The sequence below is a fragment of the Oncorhynchus mykiss genome, chromosome 13, assembly GCF_057628025.1.
Source record: "Oncorhynchus mykiss isolate SJ-2025 chromosome 13, ASM5762802v1, whole genome shotgun sequence".
In the NCBI taxonomy this organism is placed as follows: Eukaryota; Metazoa; Chordata; class Actinopteri; order Salmoniformes; family Salmonidae; genus Oncorhynchus; species Oncorhynchus mykiss.
This window is the reverse complement of record NC_143034.1, coordinates 40,112,776-40,129,396: the sequence shown is the minus strand read 5'-3', so window position 1 is coordinate 40,129,396 and position 16,621 is coordinate 40,112,776. Positions and strand designations below refer to the sequence as shown.

The 16,621-nt window shown below is 43.0% G+C and overlaps 1 protein-coding gene across 21 annotated transcripts in view; it reads right to left on the bottom strand.

Moving 5' to 3' along the window:
• The window catches only part of LOC110485141 (bromodomain-containing protein 4), a 57,334-nt gene that overhangs the window by 39,162 nt on the left and 1,551 nt on the right, over window positions 1-16,621 (bottom strand). For 6 of the 21 annotated variants that reach the window (XM_036940745.2, XM_090196163.1, XM_036940747.2 and 3 more), the window contains exons 2-3: window positions 10,776-10,924; window positions 10,112-10,184 (exon numbers count right to left, since the gene is read on the bottom strand). In XM_036940745.2, coding sequence (XP_036796640.2) covers window positions 10,112-10,143 — 32 coding nt within the window. In that variant the 5' untranslated portion in view covers window positions 10,144-10,184; window positions 10,776-10,924. Of the gene's footprint in view, window positions 1-4,525; window positions 5,418-10,111; window positions 10,185-10,775; window positions 10,925-16,621 lie in introns of those variants that run through there. The other 15 variants (XM_090196170.1, XM_036940749.2, XM_090196169.1 and 12 more) reach the window with 4 other exon arrangements.

Sequence of the window (16,621 nt, the reverse complement as noted above, 5' to 3'; positions counted from 1 at the left end):
ACAACAGCCAGGCAACAACAATCAGGGAATCCAGGGACACACACACAGTACAAAGTACACAATTTATCCCCACTGTGTGCTATTGCTCCACTATTGGGTCTAGTCTAGTGTGATTACTTAAACCCTCAACTAACTGCTGACTGAACCTATTTGACCAGATAAGATGCAGAGCAAACACGATTAGCTCAGGCAAAGATGCCACACAAGTCCTGTTGGTTTTCACCAGGTTTTACTGCAGTTTCCCATGTTTGAAGAGATGTTTATTTAGCCCCCCCCCTCCCCTTTACACATATGTTGCATCCCAAATGGCACCCTATTCCTTATGTATTGCACTACTTATGACCAGTTCAAAAGTAGCGCACTATAGGGAATAGGGTGCCATTTGAGACGTGTTCCCTAATTAGGTCTACTTGGGTCCATTCTCACCTTCCTACTTCACATAAGTGACAGCAAAACGTTTGGTTTCAATTGGCAACAGGAAACTTTTCAGACTGGTAGTCCAACAGACAATTGACATGTACATGTCAAAAATACTAATCTCACCAGGAATAGAAGTGGCTAATCGAGAAGCTGACAAAGCCGCTGACCAATGCTTGATGGCTGACCAATGCTTGATGGCCGACCAATGCTTGATGGCCAAAACACATCCATTGTGATTAAACTGTTTGGTCACTGGGGGGGGCTCAGTCTTGGTGCATTACACGACCACACTTCAAAAGAAAACAGCATAAATACATAAATCGCTCTGATTCTTTCCTGTTGCGGTCCAAAGGGCAACAACACCAGGGCCCGTATTCACAAAAAGTCTCAGGAGTCGGAGCGCTGCTGTGCTGATCTAGGATCAGTTTTCGATTATATGGATGGGGGGGACCTTATCCGAGATCAGCACTGTCTCCTACTCTGATGTACTTTGTAAATATGACTCAGCAGATGCAGATTCCAACAAGAGTTGTGACTTCTTGCCTACCGATGTGCGTGTCTTACCACATACCCCCTACCGCTCTGGGCTCTGGAACAACAGTTGACCTGGACATAGATCACCACAGACTGCCGAGGAATGTTGGGAGAGAGGGGAGGAGGCGGCTCTGGTTATCAAGGGGCCTAGTCGTAGCCAGGAAATCAGGATCTATCAGTGACTATCACTTGAAAAGGGAAATCTTGTCCTAAACGGCACCCTATTCCCTATATAGTGCACTACTTTTTGACTAGCGTCATAGGGAATAGGGTGCCATTTGAGGGACACACACCTCATGTCAGGTTACAAAATAGATGTACTGTATCTACTAGGCTAATCTATTCCATCTAGAAAGTAAATAATCATTCACGTTTTCCTCCCGAGTGGCGCAGCGATCTAAGGCACTGCATCTCAGTGCTCGCGGCGTCACTACAGAGACAAGTGTTCAAATCCAGGCTGTATCACAACCGGCCGTGATTGGGAGTCTCATAGGGCGGCACACAATTGGCCCAGCGTCGTCCAGGTTTGGCCGGTTTAGGTCGTCATTGTAAATAAGAATTTGTTCTAAACTGATTTGCCTAGTTAAATAAAAGGTCAAATAAAACATTTAAACACCTGGGGAGGGGAGGTAGCTGCAGCCAGTAGGAAAGTAGGCCAGAGGATCCCACTCTACACAACAGTGCAGTAAGAGACATGCAGCTACAGGTAGGTCCCAAATGGCAAAAAAAAAAGTGGACTACATGTGCCTAGAGAAGTGGCCACAAAGAAAGTTGATGTTTTAAACTGCAAAACACATTTTTACATAGTTATTCCACAAAAATTCCTTATGTGAATTCACAACGCAGCGGTGCTGCTGCCAGCATTGGTTTGGGTCTTATGTTTCAGATGGTTAAGCATTGCACCTGTACAGCAGTCGGCAGTCAAAAGTACTCATCATTCTGGAATTTCATATTTGGACACAAACTGTAGTTAGTTATTTATGCCACAAAAATCTGAAACATTGGATAAATAAACTATTGGTTTGATGATGTTGAGGGAAATACACAGCCTACAGACTAATGGGTCTAGCCTATTTCATTTTAACTCTTTCCGTCTAAAGTATGTTGTGCGTCAGACAGTGGAGTGAACCGTCACATCTTCACCCAGTCCGTAATGGGCACAGCATGCTTTCGGTCAGCCTGGCCAGGATTTAGGCTACGTCTTTGTCCCAAATAACGCCCCATTCCCTACATCAGGGATCGTCAACTAGATTCAGCCGGGGGACCATTTTTGTATTGAGCGGATGGTTAAGGGTCCAGAACATAATTACAAATAATTTGTATACTGCAAATTGACCACAAGAAGCCCAAACATATGTAATATTTGACTAAAACAATTATTTCAAACCTTGTTAATTGCTGAATTAAAATCAATTGGAGGTGATTTCCTGGTGTTTTTATTTCCAACAATGAAAATGCAACAACAATATTTGGAAACTTGGGGGGCCAAATTAAAACCACTCGCAGACCACCAGTTGGGGAATCCTGCCTTATATATGGAACTACTGTGGACCAGGGAGGCAGTGCCATTTGGGAGGCAAACTGCCTCACCTCTCACGTCAGCTCTCACCTACATGCATGCAGGCTCATGCACGCATCTGGCATGCCATTCATGGAACCTAAACCCACTTTTTTGAGGGAGCCAATCTGAGTCAGAAGCATGCGTAATGTCTGACTGTTCAAAGTCCTCCTTCTCTCTACTGGCTGTGTGTGCTGTGGGGCTCTGTAGAGGCAAGCAGGCTTCCTCTGAGTGACTCAACACCACACACACGCATGCGCACACACGTGGGTTGGGCAATATTTGGGGAGACCTATTGGAATAGGTCTGATATGCTACTCCAAATATTGCAGATATCTGATATTATCATTGTGCATTGTTGATGACAAAAATAATTCCACTGTGCTTATTTATGATAGTATAGTTGCCTTCTCATTAAAAAAATACACGTATGACAAAAAAAGAGGCTTTATTCATTTAGACTTCATATTGATACACACTGATAAAACTGCACAGTTTTGATTTGTCAAGTTCAAATATCACCAATACTCAATATTATCATATAGTATATCAGCCAACCCTAACACACGCACTGCTGCTGGTGACAAGCCTACATTAACCAGGTTGGGTGTGTGTGGTCGAAGTCACAGAACACTGTGGTGAAACACTCATCTCTGACTTTGCATCTAGGTGCACCAAACACACAGGGTGGTGCTCAACAGGACAAAAAGTTTCAATACACAAAATAATCTGTTAAAAGTGGACAAAAAGCCAGGACAAAGGGGTGAGGAGAACACACACCAAGACTGGAGAGAAGAGAGTGATAACACTCACATACGATTCACTGAGTCACTTTGTAAACAAAACACAGAGAACTGGAGATAAAGGAACCCCCTTGCTATCTTTCTCCTCCCTCCCTTCCTCACAGGCTGAACTCACAGGGCCGATTCATTCACCAAGGCATTTCCAGGAATCAGGATACATTACCCCCAGAAAATAGCCCTGCTGCCACAAATACAACCCACTCTCTCTGTAACCCCCCCACACCTATCACCCTTCAGGAGAGTTACTGGCAGAATGGTGGCAAACAATGCAATCCTCCGAAACCAATGATTTCCACAGGCTTTCAACTAATAGGCTACTTCAGAGAAAATGACACATTGATAGGTCATATTTGATGTCCACAAACAAAGACCTCTCTCTGTAAACTGGAGATTTCCCTTTCAGTTCCACATTTTAGATTAGGTGGCCTTAATAGAGTACAAATGTAAGTTGTAGGCTTAGTTTATGTACACTGAATAAAATTTAAAAAAACGCAACCTATGAAGTGTTGGTCCCATGTTTCATGAGCTGAAATTAAAAGATCCTAGAAATGTTGCATACGCACATAAAGCTTATTTCTCTCAGATTTTTTGCACAAATTTGCTTACATCCCTGTTAGCATTTTTACTCTGCCAAGATAAGATAATCTATCCACTTGATAGGGGTGGCATATCAAGAAGCTGATTAAACAGCATGATCATTACAGAGGTGCACCTTGTGCTGGGAACAATAAAAGGTAACTAAAAGGTTTAGTTTTGTCACAACACAATGCCACAAATGTCAAATGTTGAGGGAGCGTGCAATTGGCATGCTGACTGCAGGAATGTCCACCAGAGCTGTTGCCAGATAATTTAATGTTCATTTCTCTTACGGTAGAGAATTTGTTAGCACGTCCAACCGGCCTCACAACCGCAGACTACTTGTATGGCGTTGGGTTGGCAACCAGTTTGCTGATGTCAACGTTGTGAACAGAGTGCCCCATGGTAGCAGTGGAGTTATAAGCAGGTATAAGCTAAGGACAACAATGACCAACAGATGCATGTGTGTTCCCAGTTACGTGAAATCCATAAGTTTAGGGCCCAATGAATGTATTTAAATTGACTGATTTCCTCTTATCAACTGTAGCTCAGTAAAATCTTGAATGGGAAACACGAGGGAATATATATATATATATATATTTTTTTTTTTAAATCTCTATCTGCCAAACGTTACCTTTTCACAGAGACAGAAGAATAATGTGCAATTTTTTCCAAGAGCGCATCCAGAGTCTGAAAATCCAGCAGATCGTTAGACTTAGCATGCATCTTGTAATCCATCTAGAAGCTTCCCTCAACACAAAGCAAAAAAAGAAAACAGGAGAAGTTTGGCTCCCTTTCTCTCCTTTTCCCACAAACACAGGAAGAGAGAAATGGGTTCTTTTCAAGGTTCCAATATAAATCAGTTTCACAAAATCCATAAACAATAATCCACACACGATTAATCCATAGATCCAGGTTTAAGTGAGGGGTATTCCTTGAAAAAAAACACAAAAAACAGAAAAGGGCCAGGGAGCGGGGTAAGATTGAGCCTGTTGAGGCCTGGCTGGAGCCGGCTGGCTGAGTTAGCTGTGTGTGCCGGTCTCCTTCGCTCGACCCCCTCCCCCTCTCAGCAGCAATACAACGGCCCAGTAGCCACAGGCTCCTCGCCCCATTGTGTGTCCACCCCGGGCCTCCCCCCTCACAAGCAGTAAGAGTGCGAAAGGAAGGAGAGGGCTCCGGTAAAAAAAAAAAATATCCAGGAGAGCTTGCTTCTTTCCTTTCTCTCGTAGCTCTTCTCTCTCTCAAACACACACACACAGCAAGCGGCGTGCTGTGGTTATTCAACACCGAAAATGGCTCGGCTGTTTCGCTTCCTCATTGAGCGCTAGTCTCAGCCCACAGCTTGTTACCCCTCCCTCTCCCTCCACCCCTCCCTTTTCTTTTCCCCCATCAATAGCTTGAGGTCCCTCCCTCTCTCTCTCCCTCCCTCCACACCTTTGGCACACCACCCTTCTTCCCTCCCTCCTTCCATAACACCCTGCCCCTCCCCCACTTGCTGTTCTCCTTTCGGGCTGATCTTGTGAACCAAAGCCTGCTTACCCCCACCAAACCAAGGGCTACCTTATCTATTGCTCTCGCTCCTTCCCCCTACATCCCTCCCTCCCTCACCACCACACTGCTGCTGCACGCGCACACTCACGCAGCACGTCTAGACTAGGCCAAAACAAAAGCATCCACGCCGGCCAGGCTTTTGTCAATGCAGAGAGAGAAAGAAAAGAAACAACGAAAGGGAGAGAGAGATATGTAAGACAGTGCTATCAGAAGGGGAGGATCGAGCTATCCATTCCTTCTTCACAAGGCCAGCGGGACTGCTAAATTGCAAATAACACATTTTAGGATGGTAAACATTCAGAGTAAACTTAAGCGAGATAAAGTATGTAGCATAAGAACACAGTGTAAACCGTGGCAAAATGTGTAGAATTGCAACAAATTAGCTTTACAACAACCAACATTTTGTCTCCGCGGCCAATAGGAAGGCCTATAAAAACATTGGTCAAAGACGGCGCAGTTGGCTGAAATAAATCCTGCTTGAAACAGTGGATATTCATCTCCCACAAACTGATATCAACTCAGACACGGGGGAGAAATTTGGCACGAGACAGGCTGTTCAAACATACTGCCCAACAATATACTGTGGAATAATAGAATTCCCACACAAGTTAACAGAAAGGCATCCCTTGCTTTACGAACATAATAAAACACTTGTCAGCAAGTAGTCATTTCATTCAAGGCTGTGTGCGTTTGCGGGAGAGAGTGTGACACACACAGCTACAGCGTTCCCCAGAAGACAATTAATAATCCCCCCCCCCCCCCCCCCGTAAATCAGCCAGCCATCTGTCTCCAGAAACAGTGATTCACCTCATCATGACCCATTAAAATGACACCAACTACTGTCTTACCAAATAACATGATGACAAGAGACCACGTCACATACAACTGGAGAGAGAAAGCAAGAGAGAAAATTAAGGGAGGGCATGACAGAAAGAGTGACAGAGCAGAAGTAAAGGGAGAGATCACCCATGTCCAGAGAGATAGATTGCAGGAGAGAGAGAGAGAATGAAGCCTGCTGTGCTGTAATTAAGACCGGGTGTCTGAGGGTACAGTAGTACCAGGGTTTCAGTTATGAAAATGTGGCACCAGACACTTGACCAGCAACATTTTAATTTACAGGACATTTGAGAAATTTACCGGACCCAGTAGCCCGATTAGGGTGTCCACCCTAATCAGAATGACAGAAATCACATTTAGATTATGGTGATTCATCTTAACAGAACATTCAAGTCGAGGATGCAAGGATGTGTGTCCTTTCCTTGCACCTTGAAGATGTTAGAATAACTGACCACATTTACTTTTCCTCTCCTTTCCAACAAGACTTGTAAGGAACAGAAAAATCACTAGCCTATGCATTGGCAAAGCCTGAGTTGTTTGGTGAAGCAAATTTTCCCCATAAAAATGCATCTTTATAATAAAGCATTCCATGAATCATCACATTTGCAGACTGATGTAAGATAGCCTACTATTAATAATGTGATGAGTAGATTAGATTACCGGGTAGATTACTGGGTAGCCAGGTGCTGACACTGACCAACAGATCAGTAAAAATGACGTTGTCCATGTAATAGGCCTACGAGAAGGGGAGACAAACTGTGGCACTGACCCAACAATGAGAGTGAAGATGTGCTGTGCGCACTCATGCACTCCGCTGGCCTACTGTTGTTCGCTCAATTAAGTTTTTTTGATGTGTCCTTTTTTTTAGTTTAGTGTATTTTCTTTACAACAATAGCCGTTTGCTTTCCAAACTATGTTATCCCGCAATTTAATTTGGAAATATTGCCATATGCCTGGCTGGGCCTATACTTTTCACTGACAGGTGCAACTCAATAATATATTTGCAGCACCAATTGCGTGCACTGCCTTTCCTTCCGATAGTAAGCAATGTGACTGTAGGCAGGCTAGGGGAAGCTAATGATCCTCTGTGGCCAAATCATGTTTTATTAGCCTATTATGAATAATTGTATTTATTTTGGTATAGACAAGAGTATGTCAACTATGTAAAGTTTTCTACTATGGTGGATAGTAGGTTGACATATTCTATTGGTCAGCTTGTCGAGAAAGAAATAGCCTAAACAGACTCTGGGACGGTAGATCCCAAATTCATACAACCAGTTGGTCTAAGCTTCATAAAAATTAAAAAGCAAATCATATTTTTTTTTCTTCTTTTCTCTGACATGTGGCCTGTGCCAATTGTATTTATCGTCTTTTTCATTATTTTTAAATGGGCAAAAGCCGGTTATTAACAGCTAACGAAAACCCTGAGTAGTAGACTGAGCTCAACCAACTGAACGACACCTTTACCTCATGGCTCTGATGCACAGATCAAGGCTCTGTTCAGGGGGGTGCAACGTCACAGAACAAATGTTCAGGTAGAAATGTATTGTGTGGAACAGATATCGGTGTCTGTCAGACCATTTGTTCACTGTTCAATTGACCTAAATCACGTGATTAATGTGTGTTATGCAAGAGCAAGCGAGAGAGAGAAAGAGAGAGTTTGGGAAAGAGAGAGCGAGAGGCAAAGAAAGAGATGGAAAGCGAGATAGGGAGAGAAAGAGAGCACGGTTACATGCACACAATAATACGATTGTGGAGAATCAAATTCAAATATTAATTCAATTAAAACATTTACATGCTTTGCAAGAAGAACAATCTCTCTAATAATCCTGTTTATATGACATCTGAAATCAGGCTACCTGATGGGACTTGTGATCAAAGCAGAAAATCAGCAACCCAATTGTTGTTTTACCACAGTTAGTGACCATTTCATTTTTGCAAATACTAATTTGATTCTGAATTTGGACATATAAAGCTTGCGCTACCGGTGTTGGCACATGCACAGATCAATCAAGTGCACTAAACACACACACTTTAAAGGGGCAGTGCAGTTTTAAAAAAACATGGTTTTTGTTTTTTTATTTCTACATCGAGGTTGAAATAACAGTCTGAAATTGTGAAAATTATGATATGCCATTTTGTGTAAGATGCTTGGAGGAAAAAAAAAGCTTGGAATTTCAGGCTTTTCGTGTGGGATGGAACTTTTGTTCCACATCATTACATCACAATGTGATCGGATTATAATAGACCAATGACTGTTCTTCTGAGTAAGGGGATGGGCTCTAGACCATCCTATCAGCCAATCAGGGCTGTGTGTGTGTGTGTGTGTGTATATATATCTTCATATTTGTTTCTTAACACCTACACAATTAGACTGCGCATTTCAATGGTCAAAGGAGAATCGGGTAGCGCTGGGCGATACATCAAATTAATTCAAATGTATGTTTAGCGTGATATTCCAAATGCCTGGATCGCAAGAATCAAGCTCGAGATGTATTTTTGGTCACATCTCCACCTGTGCCATGTGCTTCTCAATCTGAGAAATAAGGTAGGCCACTTGATTTCAACATCTGAACCAAGTGGACAGGCTAGTATGCTGTTCAAACAGTTGAGGACGGACAGAAGGGTGTGTTCATAACAATTCAACTGTTCTACCTTGTCAGTTAGCAAATAGATCCAAGTTGGCTAAACTTGAAATAGAAAGATTAGCTGGTTGCTCACTAGCACGTGGGTTTGTGCTTGAGAGATTGATTTTGAGACCTGTGTTAATGTTCTATAATGCCTGCAGTGCTACAACAAGTTAGCCATTATTAGTGAATGTGCATTATGCATGGTTCTGCTTAACTTTATAACAAAATGGGCATTTTCATTACTTGAAAAAGACTTGAAAGTCAGATCAGTGATTATTGCATTTTAAAAAAGCAGGTTGAACTTTTTATAAAATAATGAAGCTATTATGGTTGCGGGTGGCTTAGATTTAGCCTAGGCTACACAAAGTGGTAGACAAACACACGCAGACACAGACAGGGGCATTCCTGTGCTTTTGCCACTTCAGCAAGTTGAAGGAAAATATGTATCACTGACGCATTTCGTTCATGTCTTATGACAATCTTTGGCAAATGAATGGATTTTCTAATCAATTCAATACATTTAGTTGATTTTCCCACTAAGTTCATTCAATTTTGCTGAGCACTGATTTCTATAATGTTGTCTAGCCTTGATCAGTGAGAGATGTGTCAGATCTGATTTCACACATACAGCCAGTGTAGGGGTGTCTCAAATGGCACCCTATATAGTGTACTACTTTGACCAGGGCCCATAGAGTTCTGGTCAAAAGTAGTGCACTACACAAAGATTATGGTAACATAGGGCTCTGGACAAAAGTATACACCGGTCCAAAGTAATGCACTTTAGAGATTAGGGTGCCATTTCAAACACCCCCTAGGACACCTTCTGTACTACAGACACTGTCTTCCTAGCAGCACAGCACGCCCCACCCCCTCCTCCCAGACTATCCACGTGCCATACACACCCCTACCCAGGGACAATACAGCAGCTGCCAGAGTGACAAAGCTCCAGATTCATAGAGGCTGGGGCTACGTCCCAAATGGCACCCTATTGCTTTGGACCTGGGCAAAAGCTGTGCCTTCGGAAAGTATTCAGACTCCTTGACTTTTTCCATATTTTGTTAAGTTACAGCCTTATTCTAAAAAATGTATTAAATAAATAAAAAATCCTCAGCAATCTACAAACAATACCCCAGATGGTCACTGCTCAATTATGTGCGCACCACACAAACAGACACACAGGACTAATGTTGATATCGCCCTACCTTACTGAGCACTTACTGCAACATTCAGTCATGGATGGGAGAGGGGAGGAGGGGGCTGCCTGGGTCTGGCTTCCTGCATTATTAGGGAGGATGGGATGGGGGGGGTTGGGTTAGAAGGCAGGAGAGGCAGAGACAGCGGAGGCACACACACTCGGGCACACACACACACACAATTCAAATGTTATTTGTCAGATGTGTCGAATACAACGGTAGACTTTACAGTGAAATGCTTGCTATGAGCACTTATCAACAATGCAGAGCAAAAATTATTTAAAAAGTCACACAAGAAGAATTAAACACCATCTCTCGCACACAGAGGAGATGAGTGGGCCAGGAGGAGGAAGTGCCTTCAGACTTCAGAGGCCATTAATCATGTGGGCAACAGAGCAGCCAAAACCAACAGGGACCCCAGTCGAGGAGAGAGAAGGGACAGCCAGCCAATCTGCTGGCTCTGGGTGTGTGTGTTTTTACATGCAACAACAATCAGTGGTTTTATTGGACAAATGCAGTTATTAGCCTAGTGCCTCCCTGTTTCACTTCAATTTGAAACGCTTTCTCCCTGAACACGATCCAGTACACATTACACACACGGCCAGGGAAGCTATACTTTTCCCTCAGTCAGTTCCAGAGGAAAATATACTAGTACGCTAGATGATAAACTTACATGTGTATCTCTGCGTGGAGGTCCTTAATCGAGAGTGCATTTCCTCTCCGGCCTCATTCAGCAAAGAGGTGCCACGTGGCCCGGCCCGTCACCTGATCCAGAGAAGAGTCCCCTTAGGCACACTGCTGATGAGGAAAAGGGGAGTACACCTGGGAAAAGGACAGAGAGGACAGTCCATGAGAACACGAGCGAGAGAGAGGGAAGCAAACTCTCAAACATGACACACGCACAAAGACCCTAGGGTCTAGACCAGTGGTTCTTAACCTTGTTGGAGGTACTGAACCCCACCAGTTTCATATGCGCATTCACCGAACCCTTCTTAATTGGAAATTTTCAAATTCAAATCATAGGTATATATTTTACTGGTGCACAAAATGAACCGTGCATCAACATCACTGTGTTCAAAGAACAAAATCATCAAAACATGATTTTCACACAAAAACAAAAACATAATAATGAATATTTACTGCAAATTAGTGTGACTTCTGCTGTTGCCTTTCAGAGACCAGTTCAGAAATGCGCTGCTTCACCTTGGCAAGTGCCACTCTCATGTCATTTTCGCAACAAAGTCTGTTCCTTTTCTTCGTTTTTATGTCCAGCATCCTCGAAAAGGATTGCTCGCAAAGATATGTTGTAACAAACGGTATGAAAATCTCCAGAGCTTTCTTAGCAATAACAGGGTACGTTACCATTTGTTGACACCAAAATGTTGAAAGCGTTGTTGTTCTGAAGAGTTGCTGTTGAACCTGGCTCTGCTGAATTTCATCGAGGTATTCATCATTGACATCTGTTGTCTCAACACTAAACGTGAACGGCTGTCTCACCCATGCTGGATATGACTCTCTTGTAGGGAAGTATCCGTTGAGAGACTTTGCAAGCCCATCTAAGTGCGTGGCAATTGCTTGCTTCAGTTCCGCGGGTACAGAAATGTCTCCGATTCCAGATACATCTTCGATCTTACTTACACAGTCGTCCAGCAGGGGAAAGTTTGCGAAGTTATCGTTCTCTGTTCATCATTTCCATAACTGTAGCTTTTTTTGAAAAGCCTTCAGGTTTTCCTCCGCTTCGATGATGTTGACTCCACCACCCTGCATCTTTTAATTGAGATGATTGAGAGCTGCGAAGATATCAGCCATGTACGCTAAAATGAGAATGAACTCAGAATTTTTGAAGCAATCTGCATGACAATGTTGGTGCTCTTGCAAAAACAGGGCTAATTCCACACGCACGGCAAAAACACGATTCAGCACCTGTCCCCGGGATAACCACCAAACGTTAGAATGGTACAGAAGTACCTCGAATTCAGAGCCCATTTCTTTACACAGCTCACTGAAGATGCGGTGCCTCAGAGCACTAGTTCGCACATAGTTCACGCATTCCACTACAATTTTTAATACTTCTGCCAGTTTTGTAGGCAAGGTTTTTGTTGCCTACGCATGCCTGTGCAGAATACAATGCGTAACAATGATGTGTGGTGCATCGGCTTTCACTAGCGCACCAAAACCAGACTTTCTTCCCAGCATGACTGGAGCTCCGTCCGAACAAACTGCAGAAACCATATCCCATGAAAGTTTGTTGTCTTTGAAGAAGTCATCCACAAGTTTCTTCACATCGGCTGCCTTAGTTGTTGTTGTAAGAGGCTTACAAAAGAAAAAAAAATCTTCCTTTATCACGGCGTCTTTCACATGGAGCACGAATACAGCAAGCTGGCTTAGATTGGAAACGTCTGTGGTCTCGTCGAGTTGAAGGCTGAATTTTGCCGGGCTTGAAATCAGATCTGCAACTACTTGAGCCAAGATGTCTTTGCTCATGTCCTCTATTCTGTCGCTGATGGTGTCATTTGAAAGAGGAATTGGGGATAACTTAACTTCAGCCTCTTTTCCCAGCATGATATTCTCCATCTTCAACACAGCTGGTTTTCTGAGTGTTTCACCAATGGTGTGTGGTTTGCCCTGCTTTGCGATCAGGTAAGCAACTTCGTACGATGCTGTGAGGATCGGTTTGTTGATGGGTACAAAGCTGAGAACAGGCAGAGTAGCCTTTTCATCGAATCTGGCTCTCTTCACCTTGAATTCAGCGAGCGTTGTGTTCTTGTATTTTCCATCTCCATGCAGCTTAAGGAAGTGTTCTCTTAGTTTTGCCGGTGCTAGATTAGAATTGCTCAACTTGGCATTGCAAATCATGCAGTTAGGACGCTGACTCCCATCACGTTCCGTTATACATGTGAATCCATATTGTACATATTCGTCTGACCACTTTCTTTTTTTGCTCGACATAGTAAATATGAAGGAATTAAAATATTAAGACAGAAATCACAAGACGTACCATCACAAGTCGACTACTGAGCGCACCAAATTCCCTGCAGCACAGATAGGCCAAGCGATGTAGCGTGATCACCTGCAGCCAATGATGGCCAAGCGGGGCGTGTCATCACGAATCATATGAGTTGGATGTGTGTCTTGACCTCCGCCGAACCCCTGAGACTGACTCACCGAACCCCTGGGGTACAATCGAACCCAGGTTAAGAACCACTGGTCTAGACAAATCTGGGTCGCATTCAGGAAGGTGCAACGTACATGGCAGATAGAAATGTCACCACTAGAGCTGACATGATTCACCCGCTACAGGTAAGAGGCATGTGTGTTACTCTAATATATAATATTTACGCCTACATCTGATTCTCAACGAACCTAAAAGTTGTTTCATGCTGAACGCAGCCCAGTGCTACATTCTCTGGTCCTGGCATTGGCACACATGATGCAATCAGACTGCTGTTTTTAGGAAAGGTGTGAAAGGGGGAGTCATGCAATCTCCATAGAGAAACATTGGCAAAGAGCTCAGTGACTTTCAACGTGGCACAAGTCAGTTCAACAAATTTCTGCCCTGCTAGAGCTGCTTTTAGTCAACTGTAAGTGCTGTTATTGTGAAGTGGAAACGCCTAGGAGCAACAACGGCTCAGCCATGAAATGGTAGGCCACACAAGCTCACAGAACAGTACTGCAGAGTGCAAAAATAAATAAATAAATATATAACAGCACTTACAGTTGACTAAAAGCACCCGAGAGCAACACTCACTTCCGAGTTCCAAACTGCCTCTGGAAGCAACGTAAGCACAAGAACTGTTCGTCGGGAGCTTCATGAGATGAGTTTCCATGATCGAGCAGACGCACACAAGCCTAAGACCACCATGCCCAATGCCAAGCATTGGCTGGAGTGGTATAAAGCTCGCCATCATTAGACTCTGGAGCAGTGGAAATGCGTTCTCTGGAGTGATGAGAACGCTACCTGTCCAAATGCATTGTGCCAACTGTAAAATTTGTCAGAGGAGGATTAATGGTCTGGAGCTGTTTTTCATGTTTCGGGCTAGGCCTGTTAGTTCCAGTGAAGGGAAATCTTAACGCTACAGAATACAATGATGGTCTAGACGATTCTTTGCTTCCAACTTTGTGGAAGGCTCTTTTCTGTTTCAGCATGACAATGCCCCCAAGCACAAAGCGAAGTCCATACAAAAATGGTTTGTCGAGATTGGTGTGGAAGAACTTGACTGGCATCCACATAGCCCTGACCTCAACCCCATCGAACACCTTTGAGATGAATTGGACCACCAACTGAGAGCCAGACCTAATCGCCCAACCTCACTAACGCTTGTGGCTGAATGGAAGCAAGTCCCCGCAGCAATATCTAGAGGAAAGCCTTCCCAGAAGAGTGGAAGCTGTTATAGCAGCAAAGGGGTGGACCAACTTCATAATAATGTTCATGATTTTGGAATGAGATGTTCGACAAGCAGGTGTCCACATACTTTTGGTCATGTAGTGTATGCCGGACACAGCTCTACTGAAAGGCTTTTATGGAATGGCATACAAGGGAGGCATGATGAGTCAACAATGTTCCAGGAGCTGCTTTCAGACAATTTCATCAGGGAGACGGAAAGAAAATCCATACGAGCTGTTTAATATTAGACGACTAGTATAGTTTCACCATAACATGGTAATAATCAAGACTGTAAATCATTATTGATTAATGAATCATGATTAAAACAGGACGAGGTTAAAATTAAGTGATTTTGTTTATCCTCCACTCCATTCGCTCCCCTCCATTGAGGTTTTTCCACAACTAGGCCAAGGATGGAGTTACCATGGTTACTTAACCACAGAGAGTACCCGCAGATTTTCTCAAGGAGGGCAAGTAAGATCGAGGGCAATTCCACAGTAACAGAATGATACTGGACTATTTTTAATATGTTCACAGAACATTTTACTAAAACAAATTTACTTGAATAGTGCAGATGCAATGTTCGGTAACAGAATTCTGTTTTTTGCTATTTGTGCTGGCATTCTGTGACCAAAATTTGCATCTGTACCGTTCAAGTAAACGTATGAAATCTTCTGTGGAAATTGTTAAAAGTGTTTATTGTGCATAGAGTTGTATGTTTGTTTAACTTTGCAATCATTGCTTTTTTTTGTTTGGCATGCATTTTAAGAGACAAATCTGAGTCTCAGCATCATTCTGTCACTGTGGAATTGCCCTATAGCTTACATGGCCTCAATGACAATCTGAACAGCATATAGACAGATGTAGCCAAGAAATTATCCATCCCCCACCTTAGGCCTCAAAATCAATATCCTCACTAGGGATGGACGCAACTCAATTCAAGAGTTGTATTCGATTACTATTAAATGGTGTGAATGTTTAAATGTTAAAACTTTTTAAAAGAAATTGGGATCCTTAACGGCAAGAAAAATCCCAAAGTGAAAACGTTGATGCAGAAAGTAAACAGCCCAGTGGTTCAATTTCTGCAACAACTAAGAGTGTTGAAGCGCGAGGTTCAACTTCCGAGCTCTTTGGTTGCCCTGGCTACCAAACCTGCGCATATACTGTGTTTGAGCAAAGTGTTGCATCTCACTCATCTCAATATCCTAGCCAATTCATTGATGCTAGGCCCTGGTTTATTGAAGGTTTGAGACATTGCAAGCCAAGAAATTATGAAATACAGCATTCCATTGCGAGATACAGTTTTTGATTGCCGATACACAGGCCTAGTGCACGGTTTTGACTGTCGACCTGGTGGTCAACCTGCTTATACTGTGCCCCTCTCCCCGTCCCTCTGTAGCTAGCTATGAAAGATGCGAGTGTCTGTGTTCTCGGAAGTAGGGCAACTAATCACTCCTCCGTTCCAAAAATACTACATCGTAGGAGTCGATTCATCAATTATTTGAGTCAACTACCCACTATTAAGCCATCATTGTTAACAGTTGGAAAATGGCAGCAAAAGACAAGCGACAGCAGCAAAGTCCTGTATGGCAAGCAGTTAAATGAGAAAGAAATACAGTAATGGCAGTACAGGTGCAATGTTTAATCTTATGAAAGGGATGCACTGTGGGACCCAAACCATTGCCAGCTGCAGCAAAGCTGCATTGTGAATTCACGTGGAACTTTATGCATTTTATAGTTTTAGTGCTAACCTGTTTAAAAAATAGCAGTTTAAAAAATTATTATTTTTCATCCTGAATTAATATAGCCCTAACTTTCTCGCTCTACTAATATTGTGAATATTTAACATGCATTTTTCTGGAAATAGTGGAGTCGTCACACATTTAACTTGATCAAAGGGTTTAGCCAAATTCTCCTGTTCTTCTTCTAAACTCAACACCCCTCCTGTTTACAGCACATTTTATTGGATGCTCCCTAACTATTTCCACTGCCCTTTGACACAAATCCAGATGCATTTGGTACCAGTGTAGATAGATACGGATGGACATAAACACACTAACCTAAAAGCTTCATAAAAGCAATTCAACTTAACCAATAACGTTAATGGTAAATGCAATTGATTGTCAGAAAAGCAA